Source organism: Nansenia antarctica, assembly GCF_963989245.1.
Source record: "Nansenia antarctica genome assembly, chromosome: 4".
Lineage (NCBI taxonomy): Eukaryota > Metazoa > Chordata > Actinopteri > Argentiniformes > Microstomatidae > Nansenia > Nansenia antarctica.
The window spans coordinates 70656949-70676948 of record NC_137689.1 but is presented as its reverse complement, the minus strand read 5'-3'; the positions used below and the strand labels follow the sequence as shown (position 1 = coordinate 70676948).

Sequence of the window (20000 nt, the reverse complement as noted above, 5' to 3'; positions counted from 1 at the left end):
AAATCGAAAACATTATTTCAATACGTTATCTAAAAGACCATTCATATATCACACAGGTCATGCCTCCTCTTGAATCTGACGATCCCAAACTTCATTGATTGATCGATTCATTCAATCGTTTATTGGAGGGGGGGGGATAAATAAATAACAAATAGAACACAGAGGTGTTCACTATTCTCCTGTAGTGAGAAAGCCATTCACCCCCCCGCAGTGAATGCTGCCCTGTCTGGGTCTGTGTGACTGAGGCAGGAGCAGCGGGGCAGGCGCCTGTCTGGGAACTCCCCCTGAACGTGTCCGGCTCCCCTCCCTCCCCTCATCTCTCTGCCCCACGCCAGTCTGAGCTCCACACGTCCCCAGGACAGACCTACAACAGACCCAGACCTCCAACAGGCCTTATCGGACCTGGATTTAACCCCCCCAAGGGACCCTTACGCCGGACAGGCCCATAATTGGTCCCAAATTCTTCTTTCATTTGAGTATTCATTTCATTAATCGATTACTTTATCTCTTTTTCATGTGTCGTAGGACGTTCCGGATCTATGATCTGAGCATATCCGCACAACACTTGTGAAAAGCAAGGTGTTACCTAACATGTGGCATCCTGATTTTTGATCTGATCGTCATATCTGTGACGTTATAAGCCGTTTAGTTTGGGTCTGGGTTTGGGTTTTTTAGGCGGAAATTTGTCAGATAGGTCATTCAGCAGAAGAGGTTAAACAAAAAGGTTGTGGATCCTAAAGGCTCATCACATCAAATCCAGACCTGGTTCTCGAGCTTGGGAACCGCCTACACAGCTTGTTGGTTGGTTCCACATCTATCGGACAGGTTCGTTGCGGTTCTGATTCTGAGCCCATCTGAAGAGGACCACCACCACCACCCCCCCCCCCCCGGGCCCCGTGATGAATGTGAGGTGGGTGCTCCGGCTGTCCGTATGGCTGGGGAGCCTGTCCCTGGCCCACCAACGCGCCCGACCGCCGCAGGTCAAACCCCCGTCGGAGGGGCCCGGCCTGATCCCCGTGGCTGAGCTGCGGGTGCTCTCCCTGGGGCTGGTCAACCTGCTCCAGGGGCTGGGCGAGAGCCGCATGCGGGCGGGCAGTAAGGGCACGCAGCTGGAGGAGAGGCTGGAGGGGGGGGTCCGGGCGACGGACACGCTGCGTGAGCGGGCCCTACAGGCGGGCAGGACCCACAGGCAGGCGAGGAAGGACCTCCAGGTGATGGCCGCCCAGGGGGACGGCCTGGAGAGGGCGGCCCAGGAGGTGCAGCAGGGGCTGGGGGCTCTGGTGGCGGAGCGGGGCGCCCTGGAGGTCAGGATGGGCAGAGTCCTGGAGAAGGTGCAGAGTTTAACCCAGCCGCCCTCGGAGGAGACTGGGACAGCGGTCGATACGACCCTGCTGAAGGTGAGTCACCGGTGCTGGTCGACACACTGGTCTGGTCTCTCCCATACATAGACGGAGACCCACAATTATTTTTCGAAATACTCTAAAAGAAGCAGATTATGCCTCAAATGTGTGTGTGTGTGTGTGTGTGTGTGTGTCGGTGTGTGTGTGTGTGTGTGTGTGTGTGTGCGCTTGCATGTGCATGTGTGTATGCGCGCACTTGCGTGTGCATGTGTGTGTGTGTGTGTGTGTGTGTATGTGTGTGTGTGTGTGTGTGTGTGCGCGCTTGCATGTGCATGTGTGTGTGCGCGTGCATGCGTGTGTGTGTGTGTGTGCGTGTGCGTTCGTAGGCAATAATGGACACTCAGTCCAGTCGGTTGGCTAACCTGGTCTCAGAAGTGGTGGCCAGAGACAGACTGATAACCCTGCACCTGCAGCATATTGACAACCTGGAAAAACAGGTGAGGTTAAAACAGCACATCTAATGGACACCAATGTAGCTAAAACTAGACTAAAATAAACAGAATACGTGAAAAAATAATAAAGACAAATGGCTGTTATTTACATAAAACAACAGTTATAGGCCCCAGATTACATATAGGGTCTACAGTATTATGGAGTCTGTTTTCCAGTGGGAGGCACCATGTCCTCTGTGGAGTCTAGATTCATTGAATAACTAGGCTCGTGGCTGACCCTTCACTGTGCGTCTCTGTGTGTGTGTGTGTGTGTGTGTGTGTGTGTGTGTGTGTGTGTGTGTGTGTGTGTGTGTGAATGAATGCGTCTGTGTGTGCATGCGGGCATCTGTGTGTGTGTGTGTGTGTGTGTGTGTGTGTGTGTGTGTGTGTGTGTGTGTGTGTGTGCGCGCGTCTGTGTTTGTGCATGTGTGCGTCTGTCTGTGTGTGCATGCGGGCATCTGTGTGTGTGTGTGTGTGTGTGTGTGTGTCTGCATCTGTGCGTCTGTGTGTACGTGTGTGTGTGTGCGTGCGTGCATGTGTTCCTCCAGGTGTCTCAGATCAGAGGTGAGCGACCCCCCAGCAGTGCTGGGGGCAGATTCTGACTCCTCAACCGGCAACACTACAGCAGCTGCATCAACACACCCCGCTCTCTCCCCATCAAAGCGAGAATGTAGCCAAGCGACATTATCTAGAGAAGTCAGGCCTAACTTTATCTGATTTAGATGTCTAAAGTTAGACATCCTCGGTATGTTTAATCAGTAGTAAACCGCCAGAGTTGTGGCTCCGTGGCCAAGTTGATGCTGATAATAGAAAGCCTTGTGTGGAGGATTCTCCTTGTCTAATGTCACCACACCCCAATAAACAGACTCAAGGTAACAGGCAGAGACCGGACCAGACCAGAATGGACCAGACCAGACCAGACCAGACCAGACCGGACAAGACCAGACCAGACCGGACCGGGGGAATGTTCTTCCTGTCAACTGAACCCTAACCATCCTCTGTCTGAGGTGAATAGCTTAGCAACCGCTGGGAAGGTACAGCACCAGGCAGGAGGGCTTCGTCCCCTCAGCTGTCCAGCATTAGCCAATTGTGGCAAAGGTTGTGTGTAAACGCTCACAGGACCGAGTATCTGATGTCCTCACGTCTGCGGGGTCTAAATGCAGGCATGCTGTCTGACTGGTGTTCCCAAACAAACCCACATCAACACGAACTCTGGCCCACATAAGAAGAAAGGAAAGAGAGAGAGAAAGGGAGAGTCGGTGAGAGAGAGAGAGAGAGAGAGAGAGACGGAAGCGGAAATGGAGATGGTGAGGGGAAGAGTCATCACTGCTAAATTTAGATACAATAGAGGACTCCACTTGCATGTTTTTTTCTTCTCGTGAATACTAATAAAATGTTGCTGTGAGGCTGTTTAATATCTGTTGCACGAATAAAGTCACTCCGACCGCTCTTTGCTCTCTGTTGTCATGACAGCAAACCTGCTCTGATGTAACTTGCTGGTAGGCTACGTCGAATGTGTGTGATGTGTGTTGCATAGACATAAAGCTATCTTGATTCTGAAGTATTTTGACTGATGTCTTGAAGAGCCTGCTCCTATCTCAACCAATCACAACAACCCTGATCAGTTGAGTGGGTAGCTGAGGACTCTACACTGCTATAATAATCATCCATATTTTATGTATTGTTTTATTATTGCTACTGTTTATGTTTGATCTATTATCCCTTACTGTTTATATAGTTACATTCTATTATTGATGTTGATTGACGTTGTAGAGCTGCTCTGCCTCAGGCATTTCGTTGCCTTGTGTAGGCTACTAATGACTATATTCAATGTAATGATGACACCTAAACGAGACTTGACATGGATGGCTAACGACGACAATTACTAAACACCTGCTTAGATTATAAGATTGTAGACTTACAGTACAGGCCAAAAGTTTGGACACACCTTCTCATTCAATGTGTTTCCTTTATTTTCATGACTATTTACATTGTAGATTCTCACTGAAGGCATCAAAACTATGAATGAACACATGTGGAATGATGTACTTAACAAAAAAGTGTGAAATAACTCTAAATATGTCTTATATTTTAGATTCCTCAAAGTAGCCACCCTTTGCTTTTTTGTTGTTAATAAAATATATATTTTGTTGTTGTTAATAAAATATATAATAATAATAACATATTATTATTAACACATATTATATTAAATATTATTATAATATATTTTATTAACAAAAAAGCAAAGGGTGGCTACTTTTAGGAATCTAAAATATAAGACATATTTAGAGTTATTTCACACTTTATTGTTAAATACATAATTCCTATGTGTTCATTCATAGTTTTGATGCCTTCAGTGAGAATCTACAATGTACCAAATAGTCATGAAAATAAAGGAAACACATTGAATGAGAAGGTGTGTCCAAACTTTTGGCCTGTACTGTAAGTGTAGCCTATGTGAATTCAAGTTCAAGTTCCGTTTATTTGTCAGTACATTTTGACATTTTTGGACATTTAGAACATTGAAGTACACAACGCAACGAAATGTATATTCCGGGGGGAGTGTCAATTCAAAAAGGAGAGAGAGAGAGAGAGAGAGAGAGAGAGAGAGAGAGAGAGAGAGAGAGAGAGAGAGAGAGAGAGAGAGAGAGAGAGAGAGAGAGAGAGAGAGAGAGAGAGAGAGAGAGAGAGAGAGAGAGAGAGAGATAGAGAGAGAGAGAGAGAGAGAGAGAGAGAGAGAATGAGAGAGAGAGAATGAGAGAGAGAGAGAGAGAGAGAAAGAAAGAAGAGAGAGAGAAGAGAGTAGAGTCCTCACTGTTTAAATAATACATTTAAATAATAATAGATGACTCCACTCGCACGTAGTTTCGTGAATACATGACATTAAATAAAAGTGAATGGCCTGCGGATAAAAGCTGTTTTTAAAAACCAGACAGCGTAGTAGCGCATTCAGCAGGTGATGATTTTAAACAACCAAGTCTTGATTCAATTAACAATTTAAAACCAAACCACGACATCACAGGAGGAGCAACACCTCCTAAGTGACGGTAGGCGGCGTAAGTAACATTTATTTGTACAGCACCTTTCTCAGACCAAGGGTCACAAAGTGCTTTACATGAACATAATAAAGAAAAAAAACATAATAAAACATAATAAGAGAGCGAAAGTCTAGCAGGTTAAAATAGGCAAAACAAGTGAAAATAAGAACAAATAACAGACAACAGGACAACATAACAATATCAACACAGAAAGACAGGAGAGGCGACTGTAGGCGGAGAGAGGCGCGGAAGTGAGGAGGATGCTGAGCCCACAAGAGCCACCAGCGATACGCGGCTTCTAAAGTGACGCTCTATCACGCTGCTTTCATTCAACGACCACAATATTAAAGGTGAGTAGCCCAAAAACCCTCAAACTTTGTGGCGTTGTGTTTTGCCCTCTCATTTATATTCTGGAAACTGTTTTTTAACTTAGTCTGTTCACCTGAAGATGTCTCTTGTCATCTTGGTGCCACCTGCCGACGTGTTTAATGTTCCAGTTCGTGTTGCGCTTTATCCAACAATGTTCAAAGGAGGATTTGTAATTGTTTTATTTTTTCGCATTATGTTTATGCGTTTATGTTCACACTCGACGTATACTTTCTCTGTCCAGTCTGTATTTGGACATCATAATGTAGCCTGTTACGGTTAGAATGGCTTGTTTAGTTAGTAGAGAAGCATGAAGCACATTTGACCGCAGGAGGAAATCGATTTCGTCTTGTCATTTCCCCATCACAGAAGGAACTGCTTGGTGACATTGTTGACAAGCACCACATATGTCCTAACTCATAGTTTTCTATTGCTAGAGTATGACAGTGATGTAATAGTGCTTGTTTTTCCCTGTGGGTTTAATGTAGCCTACAGTTGGTCTAGATAGAACATGACATGACCAATCAATATGAGGTTGTCAATGTTCTTTCTCTCTGGCTGGTGTTATCTTGCAAATATGGCAGATATACGTATCTCCATGATCTGCATGATGAAGCAGTATGCCTCTGGTATGTTCCCCTCCGATAGATTGTTTCATAGACCTGTCTAGTTATGGTTCCCTCCCTAGGGTAATCTGTGCTTTCGCCATCTCTCCTTGTGTCCATCTATTTGCTTAGGTGATCCCGGGCCTTATTTGCGTAGTTTCTGCTCTCCTCTTTCCCTCCCTCTCTCCCTCTCTCTCCACACCAAATGTAAACACACACCTCCCTCGTCTCTCCTTTATTGCAGCCCCTCTCTTTTGCTCATAGAGAGCCATTGTATTGCGATAAAGTGTGTGTGTGTGTGTGTGTGTGCGTGCACATGCGTGTGTGTGTGTATGTGTGTGTGTGTGTGTGTGTGTGTGTGTGTGTGCGTGTGTGTGTGTGTGTGCACATGTGTGTGCGAGCGTGCGTGCGTGCATGGGTGCGTGTCCAGGTTTGTATCCTGTGGAAGTCAAAAAAGTATACAAATCTTCAGTCCAGATGTCGGGGTCCCCCTCCCTCACCACATCACCAGTCAGTGTTGTTGACTAGGTGTAGTTCCACGTGGATGTCCTTGAGTCATTGTTGTATATGGGGGGCCTCTCACTGCTGGTAATCTCTTAACCCTCCTTGGTGCATAAGTGAAGTAGCACGTTTACCCCACTGAGTGTTCAAAGGTACTGTAGCACGTTGTGCTTTACATTAGCCTAATACCACCCACGGCTGGGGTATTAGTGTGTCAGGGGGCAGAAGAGGGCTCCCAAGGCTGGGGTATTAGTGTGTTAGGGGCTCCCAGGGCTCCTAGGGCTGGGGTATTTGTGTCTTAGGTGGCAGAACAGGGTTGCCAGGGCTGGGGTATTAGTGTGCGTACACCACTAACCCCAAGTTGTATGTCTAAACCGAGGTTAATGGGGTGTGAGATTTAGACTGATAGGAGACTTCAAATCTGGTGTCGGTCCTGAATTCCATGAGGGTCTGTGTCTCTGTCCCTTAGAGCTCACAGGTGGCCATCTGTTAGGAGGAGACATGCTAATCAGGCTAACCATTTGGAACTGGTTTTCACCACACCCTGTGATGGTGAAGTGACCAAGTTAGATGTGACCAGAACTATAAAATCAATTAACATACAGGTTGGTATGACTTGAATATGTTAATGAATTGTAGACGTCAGACTGGGTGATAGACCAAACGGTACTAGAGCTGAGGTAAAACAGGTTCAGACCAGACAGTTGGAGCCAGAGTGTGGTCTTACACCAGGTAAAAGATTCCTGAAACACAGAAGTTGTCATTTGGTCCTTTTGTTTTGATATTATCTTACAAAGATTATATACATTTCCATTCCAAACTTGTTTTCAGCACTCAGGAAACAGTCCCTCTGCATTCTCAAAAACAAATCAGTTTCATCTGGCATCCTCTAGGAATGCCGAGGGGAAACACAGTGATACAAGGGAGGGATCACATGCTAAATGATGTACTCATGTGTCCTGCCCCTGGCCCTTTCACTGATGTGCCAACATTGTCCCCACATTAGAATAGCCAGGCATGCTCTGTGTACAGTATGGTGTGTAGTGCTGCAGGCCCCCCTATTACATCTGCGGTGGTTCATATCCAATTATCGTCATCAATTTCAGAAAATCATGATTCCCTGAGTGAAATCATCATGAAAGATTGAACGATTACAACAATAACTCCTGTATCCAGCTCCTCAGGGGCCTGACCTGATCCTTGTTTTTGTGTGTTTTTGTTTTGTTGTTGTCGTTGTCGTTGTTTTGGGCAGAGGTGAGTGAAAGAGCTTTGAGACGTCCTATTGGAATGTCCCTGTGGGAGGTTTAGCGTGGACTGGTTTCTCAATCCCTTCTAATTGGGATCAAGGGTTGAGGCGAAGGGGGTCCGGCGAGTACAGTAGAGTACAGTTATAGACACACAGCCCCCCCAAGGTCCTCACAACGCAGCACAGCCTTGACAAGAAAGGTACGTATGGCTTTATCGTTGCCTCTCTCTCTTCTACACTTCCAAGACTCATGGCGAACAGTCATGGCAAACTCTCTCTAACTGCTACGAAGACATTATGGAATAGTGATGAAGATTTTGAAATATATTGTACCGCAGAGTTTTTCGTAATTCTGTGGTTTTTAGCCATTGAAGAGGTTTAGAATTTTCGGATGGATTTTGTTTTGGTCCGGGGGAATTCACTTCCTGTACAGTGTGTACACCAATCTTACGGCTAAAGATAGACACGACTTTTGTTGTGTAGGAAACTTTGTTGTGTAGGAAATGTCTGTTTATTTTCAGATTGTCCATAGGACACCTCTGAGAATGTGGTTTGATCTTCTCTCTCTCTCTCTCTCTCTCTCTCTCTCTCTCTCTCTCTCTCTCTCTCTCTCTCTCTCTCTCTCTCTCTCTCTCTCTCTCTCTCTCTCTCTATTCTAGAAAGTGTGTAATTGTGATGTGCAGTACCTGTGAAAGAGCTATTATTCAAGGTAAAACCATCTACCGTCACGTTTCAGGAAGTCACCTGTTCCTCATCTGTGCCAAACAACAAAAGACCAGGCTACTGGACGGGAAACTGTGAAATTAACTACGTGGAAGAAGAGTAAAAAGGTGTACGCATTCACTTCACAAATGAGTCTTAATTTTCTTTCCATCCAAAAGATGTCGACCACAAGCACTGAGAACGGAGTCGGAGGAACCAGGAGGAGCTCGGGTGTGTCAAAGGACTTCAAAAAGGTGAGCAGTCGATTGTGCAACTGATTAATTTGCACAACACAGCACAGGGAGTGAGTTTCTCGAAAAACGCTGTAGAACCCTGAGACGATCCTGATTCTGTTGTTATGGCAACGGGCGAGAGCTGGGCCTCAGTGCTACGAAGCATTTGGGGAAAGTCAAATCTAGATGCAAACAAAAACTCCTCAAAGGATTATGGGGATTCCTCTGAATATTCAGCAAGGCTTTGCACTCCCTAAACGCTGGAGATGGAGGTAGTTGTTTAATTAACGTCAGGTAAACGTGTGTTTACCCACACGAAATGCATCCTGACATGTTTAGGGAGTGCGCTGTGTTTTTGTCAGTTCAAAGAAAGGAAAAGTCCCAAATCCACTAAAAACAGGTGGTCCTGTGTCAGTTGATAGGCAGAACTGTATCAGGCGAACCACTCAGGCATACGGTATCTTAGATAGGTCACAGTAGTGGGATTCATGAGGAATTCATTAATTGTCATACAATACCTCACTATGAAAGCGTCACGTCATTTTTCCATATATGTGATCTTGTCCCATGTGAAAAAAAAAAATATTTAGATACATTTGGATAACGACGGCACAGTCGCCTCTGTCCGTTTCTAATACTAGAAATAAAAAGAATCGTTTTTGTGTCTGATTCAGTGTCACATAATTCGAGGTTTGATTTGGAATCCTCCATGTTGAAATGGGCACCGGGACAGTAGTGTTTGTATGACAGTGTTTGTGTGTTCCAGCCTACAGCTGCTGCCCTGAAAGGTGCCATCCAGCTGGGCATCGGCTACGCCGTGGGCAACCTGAGCTCCAAGCCAGACAGAGACGTCCTCATGCAGGACTTCTACATGGTGGAGAGCGTCTTCCTGCCCAGGTACACACAGCCCCTGGTTACCCCAGACACCAGCGCCGTCAACCCCCTGCCTTGTCTATTCTGAACGACAGGAAAAACATCACCTCACACTGTGATGTAATCAATGACTGTTTGTGTCGTCTGTGTTTGTTGTGATAATGTGGAGGTGTTTGTGTGCTAACCTGAGGGTCTTTCAGCGATGGGAGTAACCTGACCCCGGCCCACCATTTCCCAGACTTCCGTCTGAAGACCTACGCGCCACTGGCCTTCCGCTACTTCAGAGAGCTGTTTGGAATCAAAGCTGATGACTATCTGGTTCGTGTGTCCACCTCAGCACTGACACCACATTATTATTATTATTATTATAGTTTTTTTTACTTGTTGTAAAATATGCTTAGATTTGAGATTCATCTTTATTATTATTATTATTGTAGTTTTTTTTTACTTACTTACTAGCTTACTATCTTTATTACATTATATTGTTGCTGTTGTTGATGTTGTAGAGCTGCTCTGACCAAGGCGTTTGGTTGCATTGTGTACTTGTATTCAGTGTAATGGCACAACATACAATTGTTTCACAGTAAATGTCATTTTAAGTTTCCATTAAACAGGTATAGCATATTGTAAATGAGGTACCAATAGTAACAGAGTTACTTTTCTTTGTTTTATGCCGGTATTCCGTTCTGTTTAAATGCTAAATGCTAACGGCTAAAGGCTAACGGCTCTTCTTGTGTGATTTCCAGTACTCCATCTGTAACGAGCCGCTGATCGAGCTGTCCAACCCGGGGGCCAGCAGCTCCTGGTTCTACCTAACCAGCGACGATGAGTTTATCATCAAGACTGTGCAGCGTAAAGAAGCAGAGTTTCTACAGAAACTACTTCCTGGTTATTACATGGTGAGCCTCTCCCTTAATGCAAACATCACCTTTAGCACAATAACACCTTGTTATTGAGCTACTCCTGTCAACCATCCAATCATAAAGCCATATTCATACATTTAAAATGGATCTATCTTCATCCTCGTATCGTAACTGTAACTTAAAACGTCATTAGTTCCCTCTGTGTCTTAACTGTCGCATGATCTTTTTGAAGAGTGTTATCATCACTACTCCAAGCAAATCGAGGAATGGCTGTACAGTGTGCTTTGTGTCCTGCTTTCCTGAGTGTTCTAATTCCTACCATTTTGTTTCCTGAGCATTTTAACTTCTACATACGCCATTTTGTTTCCTGAGCGTTCTAACTTCTACATACACCATTTTGTTTCCTGACTGTTCTAACTTCTACGTACGCCATTTTGTTTCCTGAGCAGTCTTACTCCTACAGCCGCCATTTTGTTTCCTGAGCGTTCTGGCGTTCTACTCGTTATACCGTGTTTCTCCATTCCAGAATCTGAACCAGAACCCCCGGACGTTGCTGCCCAAGTTCTACGGCCTGTACTGTATCCAGTGCGCCGGCGTCAACATCCGCATTGTGGTGATGAACAACGTGCTGCCGCGCTCCATGGCCATGCACTACAAGTACGACCTGAAGGGCTCCACGTTCAAACGCCGCGCGTCCAAGAAAGAGGCCGCCAAGTCCTCGCCCACCTTCAAGGACCTGGACTTCCAGGAGCTGCACGACGGCCTGCACTTCGACGCAGAGACGTACAACGCCTTGATGAAGACGCTGCAGAGGGACTGTCGGGTGAGATCATATACATATATGCCTATACATATAACTCCACCCTCCCTCCACCCCCCCCCCCCCCCCCCACACTTACACCATAAGTGATACACAAATACTTGTTGAATGTAGCTCTTCGTTCAACAACAATCATTAAATCAACAATGCAATATGATAATGTAAGAATAAAGCTATGACCCCTCCCCCCCCCGAGACTTGATGATATAAGATGGAGGGTCAGTACAGTACAGTAGAGTGGACTGACATGGAAACAGCTGGAAAGCAAAGCACAGGACAGAGGACCCTGGCGAACTGTTGTCGACGGCCTATGCTCCTCCAACAGGAGCGATAGGCGTAAGTAAGTAAGAAGTAGGGTCAGTACAAGGAAAGGTGTGTGTGGGAGGGGGTCTACTGTATGCTGGTGACATGTCAATATTGATTTGGCGATGGAGAGAGAGCACCACGGGGTCTGTTCTTACGACAGGGTTGCGTAACAATGACAGCCTCCTTCCCTGGCTCTTATGACTGACCTCATTAGTGCTGCTGTTGGATTAGTGGACAAAAGGCCATGCGGAGAGGCTCCTCAGCTGGGATTACTACTGTACCTCCAGACCGGGGCAGAGCACCTGACTCATATTAACGGGTTTAGGAACCCGGACTGAGGCAGAACTATTACATAACTTACATAACTATTGTTGTGTTTTCATTATATAATTGATATGTTACGGTACATGTGGGAATACGGTACATGTGGGAAAACTAGGGTTAGGGTTAGGTGCTACTTCGACTTGGTACATGCTGGCATGTCTAACCCTACCACTAACCCTAACCCTAGTTTTCCCACATGTACCATAACATATATATATATATATATATTAAATTGCACCGTTTATTTTCATTGTGTTGTTGTATTTTCATGATATTGTTAAGCACCTTGTATTACAATTTTGCACGAAAGGCACACTATAAATAAAGTTTTATTTTATTTTATTTTAGGACAACGGTCCCTCAGTGCGAGGATAATACTCTGTCCTGTACATCATAAGACGGCAGTGGAGGGGTTAGGTAACTCAGGGATTGTTAGGGGCCTTTGTTTCGAGGGACTTAGACTATGACATCAGTGTTTTTTGCGCATGTTTACTTTGCTGATCCAGCATTAGCGGCTAGCTTTACAGGACTTTCAGCATGAGTGGTTTGTCAAAGGTTAGGTTGAGAGGTCATCAAAGAGGATTTTGAGAGTGTAGCTTTTTTTTCGGTTTAGTAAGGTTGGAAAAAAGTCATGCTTGTGTTTTGGTCGTGTATTTTCTCTTTCTCTCTCTCTCTCTCCCCCCCAAAAAACAATAACTCAAAATGCTTTTCCTTGAACTTTCAACCTAACCTCAACCTAATCTCTCTCTGAATAGACTACGTGTGCGTGCGTGCGTGCGTGCGTGTGTGTGTGTGTGTGTGTGTGTGTGTATATATTGCAGTCTTATTCATAACTCTCTGTACATTGTGGCTGTGTGTGGGCCAGGTCCTGGAGAGCTTTAAGATCATGGACTACAGCCTCCTGCTGGGGGTGCACGTCCTGGACCGCAAGATCCACGGCCGGGGGAGCAGCCGTCGGGACAGTCGGCACCAGAAGGTCCTCTACTCCACCGCCCTGGAGTCCATCCAGGGGGACGGCAAGGCCCCGGAGCCCTCGGCTGACGATGACACGTGAGAGAGAACATCCGTCTGCATGCATCCCATTGGCCTTTGGCACACACACACTCACACAAACTAATTCACACACACACACACACACACACACACACACACACACACTCACTCACACACACAAATTCACACATACATTCTCTCTCTCTCACACACACACACACACTCATTCACACACACATTCTCTTCTCTCACACACACACACACACACACATTCTCTCTCTCACACACACACACACACACACACACACACACACTATGCTGACTGTGCGATGAGTAATTTGAGTCACTCCCTACCTTGTTGTTTTTAGAATGGGTGGAATTCCGGCCAAACACAAAGAGGAGAAGCTGCTCATCTTCCTCGGGATCATTGACATCCTACAGTCATACAGGTAAAAGCCTTCAGTCGTCAGGTAAAAGCCTTCAGTCATGCAGGTAAAAGCCTTCAGTCAGACAGGTAAAAGCCTTCAGTCAGTCAGGTAAAAGCCTTCAGTCATGCAGGTAAAAGCCTTCAGTCAGACAGGTAAAAGCCTTCAGTCATGCAGGTAAAAGCCTTCAGTCAGACAGGTAAAAGCCTTCAGTCAGACAGGTAAAAGCCTTCAGTCAGACAGGTAAAAGCCTTCAGTCATGCAGGTAAAAGCCTTCAGTCGTCAGGTAAAAGCCTACAGTCAGACAGGTAAAAGCCTACAGTCAGACAGGTAAAAGCCTACAGTCAGACAGGTAAAAGCCTTCAGTCAGACAGGTAAAAGCCTTCAGTCAGACAGGTAAAAGCCTTCAGTCAGACAGGTAAAAGCCTTCAGTCATGCAGGTAAAAGCCTTCAGTCATGCAGGTAAAAGCCTACAGTCAGACAGGTAAAAGCCTTCAGTCAGACAGGTAAAAGCCTTCAGTCATGCAGGTAAAAGCCTTCAGTCAGACAGGTAAAAGCCTTCAGTCAGACAGGTAAAAGCCTTCAGTCAGACAGGTAAAAGCCTTCAGTCAGACAGGTAAAAGCCTTCAGTCATGCAGGTAAAAGCCTTAGTCATACAGGTAAAAGCCTTAAGCTGCGTGCACACAATGCCATTGCGTTGCACCGGAAGTCATTCATCTCAATGGGGCCGTTGCGTTGATCAGTTGCCTTGCTCTGCATTGCGTTTCTTGACCGTCAGGGTGCGGCAATCAGTCAAAAAATGTCAGCTTTTTGCGTTGCGTTGGATCCGGAAGTAAACCGGAAGTAGTTTCTTGCCCGGAGCTCTCGCCTCTCGCCAATTTTGGCCGCCATTGGCTAAAATCTGTAATTTGGCTCTACAAGTGTTAATATGTCATTTTATGAAGTTTTTATATGTTTTCAGGCGAGAAAGTAACCATATATATTCACAAAATGTGTCCAGTTTATCAAAATAACCCGTTTATATATCTAATCTGACGTTTTTTTCCCCACTTCTGTGGGAAGCTTCGCTAGCAACACGAGTAGAGCTTTGCATCTGCATCGCACGTTGAAGTACGTCAAGTCCATCCCAACAGGTTGCGCCAGAATGGTGGGTCACGGTCCGCGGTGTGCACGCAGCTTAAGTCATACAGGTAAAAGCCTTCAGTCGTACAGGTAAAAGCCTTCAGTCGTACAGGTAAAAGCCTTAAGCTGCGTGCACACCGCGGACCGTGACCCACCGTTCTGGCGCAACCTGGTGGGATGGACTTGACGTACTTCAACGTGCGATGCAGATGCAAAGCTCTACTCGTGTTGCTAGCGAAGTTTCCCACAGAAGTGGGGGAAAAAACGTCAGATCAGATATATAAACGGGTTATTTTGATAAACTGGACACATTTTGTGAATATATATGGTTACTTTCTCGCCTGAAAACATATAAAAACTTCATAAAATGACATATTAACACTTGTAGAGCCAAATTACAGATTTTAGCCAATGGCGGCCAAAATTGAGGATTTTACATCTGAGGCGAGAGCTCTGGGCAAGAAACTACTTCCGGTTTACTTCCGGTTGTTTTAACGGATCCAACGCAACGCAAAAAGCTGAAATTTTTTGACTGATTGGCGCACCCTGACGGTCAAGAAACGCAATGCAGAGCAAGGCAACTGATCAACGCAACGGCCCCATTGAGATGAATGACTTCCGGTGCAACGCAATGGCCTTGTGTGCACGCAGCTTTAGTCATACAGGTAAAAGCCTTCAGTCATACAGGTAAAAGCCTTAGTCATACAGGTAAAAGCCTTCAGTCGGACCTCACAATTGTTACCCTGGCCATCAAGTTACCATGGTAACATCTTTGCTTTTTCTGAAGGTTCATCAAGAAGGTGGAGCACTCCTGGAAGGCCCTCGTGTATGATGGGGTAAGAGAGAGAGAGAGAGACTGTGTGTGTGTGTGTGTGTGTGTGTGTATTCTCTTTAACATCTGTACTGTATTTGTGTTTCAGGACACAGTGTCGGTCCACAGACCCGGTTTCTATGCAGACAGGTTTCTGAAGTTCATGGGCAGCACCGTGTTCAAGAAGATCCATCGTAAGTGCTGAAATACATCCACACCCTCACACTCAAACATATCTAATCATTTCCTTATACTCCATTTCCTTATACCTCTAATTTTGTGTTTTATTATGGTCATTACATATCTTACATTTCTCAATTGTCTCTCTCTCTCACTCACTCCCTCCCCTCTGCCGTTTCTTCTCTCTTTCTCTCTCCTCCCCTCTCTCTCTCTCTCTCCTCCCCTCTCTCTCTCTCTCTCTCTCTCTCTCTCTCTCTCTCTTAGCTATAAGAGGAGCGTCCTCCAAGAAGAAGAAGGCTTCCTTCTATGCAGTGAAGTCGGCCTCTCACGAGTTCCTGTCCCCCCTGAGAGAGGACCTGAGTGAGGGGAGGAGGGCCCAGAGCATGGACAGCCTGGATGGACAATGTACACTTACCTTTAACTCCCTCACTGACACAGACCTCTGGAACACTCACCGCCTACAGTGCCAAGTGGTTTATATGGTGTTTACCTAGCAAGTAACAACATGTGTTTCCCTTCTTGCTCATAACACTCAAGTATCTCCTCACACACTCCTACTACACTACTTACACTACTCCTACTTTTATTATTATTTTATCTATTCGATCCTCACATTATTGTGTTCATTGGGATCAATAAAGTGCCTATCTATCTCTCTATTGATCTACTCTCCCTGATGTTTTATTGAGGAAATACATGTTATTTAAACTCTGTTTCATTTCAACAGTACTGGATTCCTCCCAGCACCTGGACCTGGTGGTCCCACCCTTCACCAGTGTGACTCAGGCTGTGCCCTGCCTGCCCTCCCCCGCTCCCTCCCCCTCCCCCTGCTCCTCCCTCTCCCTCGACTCCACCAGGAACGACCTGGAGGAAACGGCTGAGAACAGGTACAGTAGCTACATGTTGTTCTATGTCCCCTGTAGCCTGCCGTGCAGACAGACTCTCCCCTCCCCGCTCCCCCTCTTCCTCCTCCCCTCTTGCCTCATCACCCTCTTCGCTACCTTAATCAAATGTTAACGGTCATTTACACAACATACAGGATACAATGTGATGAAATGCTTTAGGGTAAACAACTCCTCAACAACTCCACAATGAAGCAGTATCAGTTAGCCTTAGTCGCTGTGTTCCACCCAAGCCTTGTTCCCTGGCAGCAGAGTAGCTCTGCTATGACTGGATGGTGTTGTTCATCTCTCTTCCTCCCCTCTTCCTCCCCTCTTCCTCCCTTCTTCCCACCTTCTCCACTCTCCCCCCTTCCTCCACTCTCTCCCCTTCCTCCACTCTCCCCTCTTCCTCCACTCTCCCCTCTTCCTCCACTCTCCCCTCTTCCTCCACTCTCCCCTCTTCCTCCACTCTCCCCTCTTCCTCCACTCTCCCCTCTTCCTCCACACTCCCCCCTTCCTCCACTCTCCCCTCTTCCTCCACTCTCCCCTCTTCCTCCACTCTCCCCTGTTTCTCCCCTCTTCCCTCTTTCTCACCTCTTCCCTCTTTCTCCCCTCTTCCCTCTTTCTCCCCTATTCCCCCCCTCTTCCTCCCCTCTTCTCAGTGATGACCGCCGTGCCTCCAGCGTGACCATGGTCCTGGATGACGACGTCCCCTGCCCTACCTACCCAGCCAGCCCCGAGTCTGCGGATGTCTACTTGGTACGTATCTCCTCAGTGTACAACATAGTGGACTGGAGAGAAAAAAAATTAAAGGACAGAAACAGCTTCTAGGTTTTAGAAATCCTATACGTGTGTATCAGGCAGCAGAGTAGATCCATGGTACCGACCTGTATGTTCACTGATTTTATGGTTCTTATTACACTTAACTCTCAACACTCAATCTGAATCGTACATGACCTCATCAGAATCAGCTTGTGTCATTCTGTGACATTGTCTCCAACTGTGCGTCTTTCTGTTGCGTCTTTCCATCACTGGTAGGGCAGGTGTATGGTATTACCGGGTGAATCCAGTATTTAAACTTATACCGGTTTATTTCTGTCAATACCGTCTCCACCTGTATTTGGCCATTAGAACACCCATCAATGTTGAATAATTACGCACACAATTAAACTTGCACAAAAGCATCATCAATAACTGAGGCATGATCAATAACTCTAGTCGGAGGGCCAGGGGTGGAGGAGGTCATATTTCGGACTTCTGACCTCTGGCCTGTTGCGTCACTGATTGTGTGTCCATCCATAGTGACGTCACAAGACATCACTGACTTTTCCATCTCTTGTGTTCTAGTGAGGAGTGGTGGCGGACGATGATGATGACGATGACGATGATGATGATGATGATGATGACGATGATGACGTTACACCAACAGTGCCAATAGTAGACCTTCCACATGTTTACCAAGAACTGCACAAGAGACGCCATGATGACATCACTCCTCTAGAGACTATCAGAACACAACCTGCACTATGTAGCTGCTTCCTACTGCTACAGAACAGGACACGTTGCTGCTTATTCAAAGACAGGGACACACAGGCCTGCAATCACATTGTGGAGGTTTTCAAATCTGTCCTCCTCATTGCTTTCATCTGGGGGGGGGGGGGTTCTGTTTTAAACACATCCACATACAGTTGATTTTCTGATATTTAACATCTCTCAGAGGCTGGATCCCTGGAAGATATATGCATGTTTTGTTTTGTTAAGTATGAATCATAATGTAACAGCCCTTAGACTTTATCGATTTCTAGAGACAGAGAGACATTCTCTTTTTTACATCACTAGACAAAGATAAATAATCAGAAAAAGACAAACGAATACTGTATTGGGCAAATGCATCATGACACAGTGAAGTGTGGATCTTGAGTTGTATTTGTTGTGGTGTGTAGAGAAAGATGGTCGATAGCTTCAGGGGTCCCTCTGGATGTGGACTGCCTTTTAATCAGCCGATGATGCCTTGAATTGAAGAGGACACAAGGAAGAAGAGTGAGTTACTATGAACCTAACCTGAACATGCCATGTTACATTGTTGTTTCGTTCTCTTCAGATCAGGGGGGTATTCCATCAACGTCGCTAAAGGAAAATCCAGTTTTATTTTTGATAAGTCTCACAAGAAATAAACCCAATTTATGGGATCTTCCTTTAGTGACACTGATGGAATACCCCCCAGATTTACTTTGATTTCTAAATCATCACATGATTTCAGGATGCTGTCATCAGATGTATTTTGTATATATACAAAGCAATGTTATGTTTATAGAAAGGACCTTTGTCTGTGTGGTATAGAATCAACTGCTTTGTGCAGTAATTCCTGTGTAGTTTTAATTTCCATACATTCAGAACTAAGGGCTGGCTTCCCGTTCACAGATTAAGTTGAAAAAGTTTAACGTTTAAAGACGATTTCTGTTGCTAATTGTTGCTAAAAGTGTCAAGTTTAAACAGGATTTTTGTTGCTAATTCTTTACATCAATTATGTTTATTTTTACTGTAGGCCTATGGTTCATGTTATAATTGGAATCGATTTCTTTTGTCATTGGACAACACAGTCCTTAGTTTCAGGCCAACAAACTATTACAAAATAAACTTTTGCTCATGGTAATGTGGAGGTGTGCCGCTCTCTGTCCAATCAAGTCATTTCTTGCCAATGTTTTTTTTTCTATTTGTGGAGCTGTTTTTGACTCGTGAGCGCTCTTTTTAGAACTAGTGGCTGAAAATATAAATTGTAGCATCTCTTTAATCCTAGATTGAAATGCATATTCAATAGATATTCTCTATTGAAAATGTTACTGAGTTCAGAACGAGGCTCTGTCTGGGAAGCGGACCAGTTCAGCAGGACAGCTTTTGTTATTGTCATGCACACAATTGACCACTAGGGGGCATAATCGGCTTTATTTTTCATCCCCAATATTATCGTGTGTGTGTGTGTGTGTGTGTGTGTGTGTGTGTGTGTGTGTGTGTGTGAGAGCATAATGTTCAAGAAAAAGTGTGAAATATGAAAATATAACTTATTCAATATATTCAATATAATTTCATCCGTTTATATAACAGAGTTTAAATGTCATCTGCATACACATTGAGTTACTCATTACTTTCCCCCAACAACATTCACAGCCTCAATCTGATTACCCTGGCTTTTTTCATCAGTCTGTGATTGGGAGACTTTGGCTGAGAAGTCATTATAATGTTGTGCAACCAGACGACTCATTAAGGCTGTGTTTCCCAAATGTTGGGTCAGGATCGGCTAAGCCACAGCCAATTCCTACTGGCTGGGTCTGGCCTGCTACAGACTACTAGGCTGTGGATGGAAACGTTCAGATTGTGGCTTTAGGATGGCGCACAACACATGTCGCCACTAAATCAACACTATGGAGTCTTGCTCTGGTATGACGGGAGAATACAGTATGAGACCCACTAGATTAAAAAAAAAATGTCTATCAAAATTCATACGGTTTGCATATTTGACCGCAGAACAAATAATATAATAATAATAACAATATACTCATATATATTTAAATAACCACTGATGACTCCTCTGGCACCAACTGACTCAGGATTAATTTCTAAGACATTTCATACACTTCTGAAACCCGACTGAGGGACTTAAGTCAGATAACCGACTTGGAATGATGAGCAGAAGTACTGCTTGTACACGTTAATCCAGACAGGCCCATAATTGGGCCCAAATTCTGCTTTTAATTTGATTATTAATTTGATTATTGTTTACTTTATCTCCTTGTCATGTGTAGGATGTTATTCTGAACTATGGTCTGATTCTGAGCATATCCACACAAAACCTCAAAGTGTTCCCTATCAAATGAAATGACGT

At 45.1% G+C, this 20000-nt stretch overlaps 1 protein-coding gene across 1 annotated transcript in view; it reads left to right on the top strand.

Moving 5' to 3' along the window:
- Positions 1-8468: 8468 nt before the first annotated feature.
- Positions 8469-20000, top strand: part of pip5k1ba (phosphatidylinositol-4-phosphate 5-kinase, type I, beta a) — a gene marked incomplete at both ends in the record, with an annotated part of 15376 nt that continues 3844 nt past the window's right edge. The window contains 12 exons of the mRNA XM_080529669.1: positions 8469-8543; positions 9289-9419; positions 9596-9713; positions 10142-10294; positions 10785-11081; positions 12574-12758; positions 13070-13150; positions 15036-15084; positions 15169-15253; positions 15504-15702; positions 16097-16126; positions 16783-16879. Coding sequence (XP_080385795.1) covers positions 8469-8543; positions 9289-9419; positions 9596-9713; positions 10142-10294; positions 10785-11081; positions 12574-12758; positions 13070-13150; positions 15036-15084; positions 15169-15253; positions 15504-15702; positions 16097-16126; positions 16783-16879 — 1500 coding nt within the window. The remainder of the gene's footprint in view (positions 8544-9288; positions 9420-9595; positions 9714-10141; positions 10295-10784; positions 11082-12573; positions 12759-13069; positions 13151-15035; positions 15085-15168; positions 15254-15503; positions 15703-16096; positions 16127-16782; positions 16880-20000) is intronic.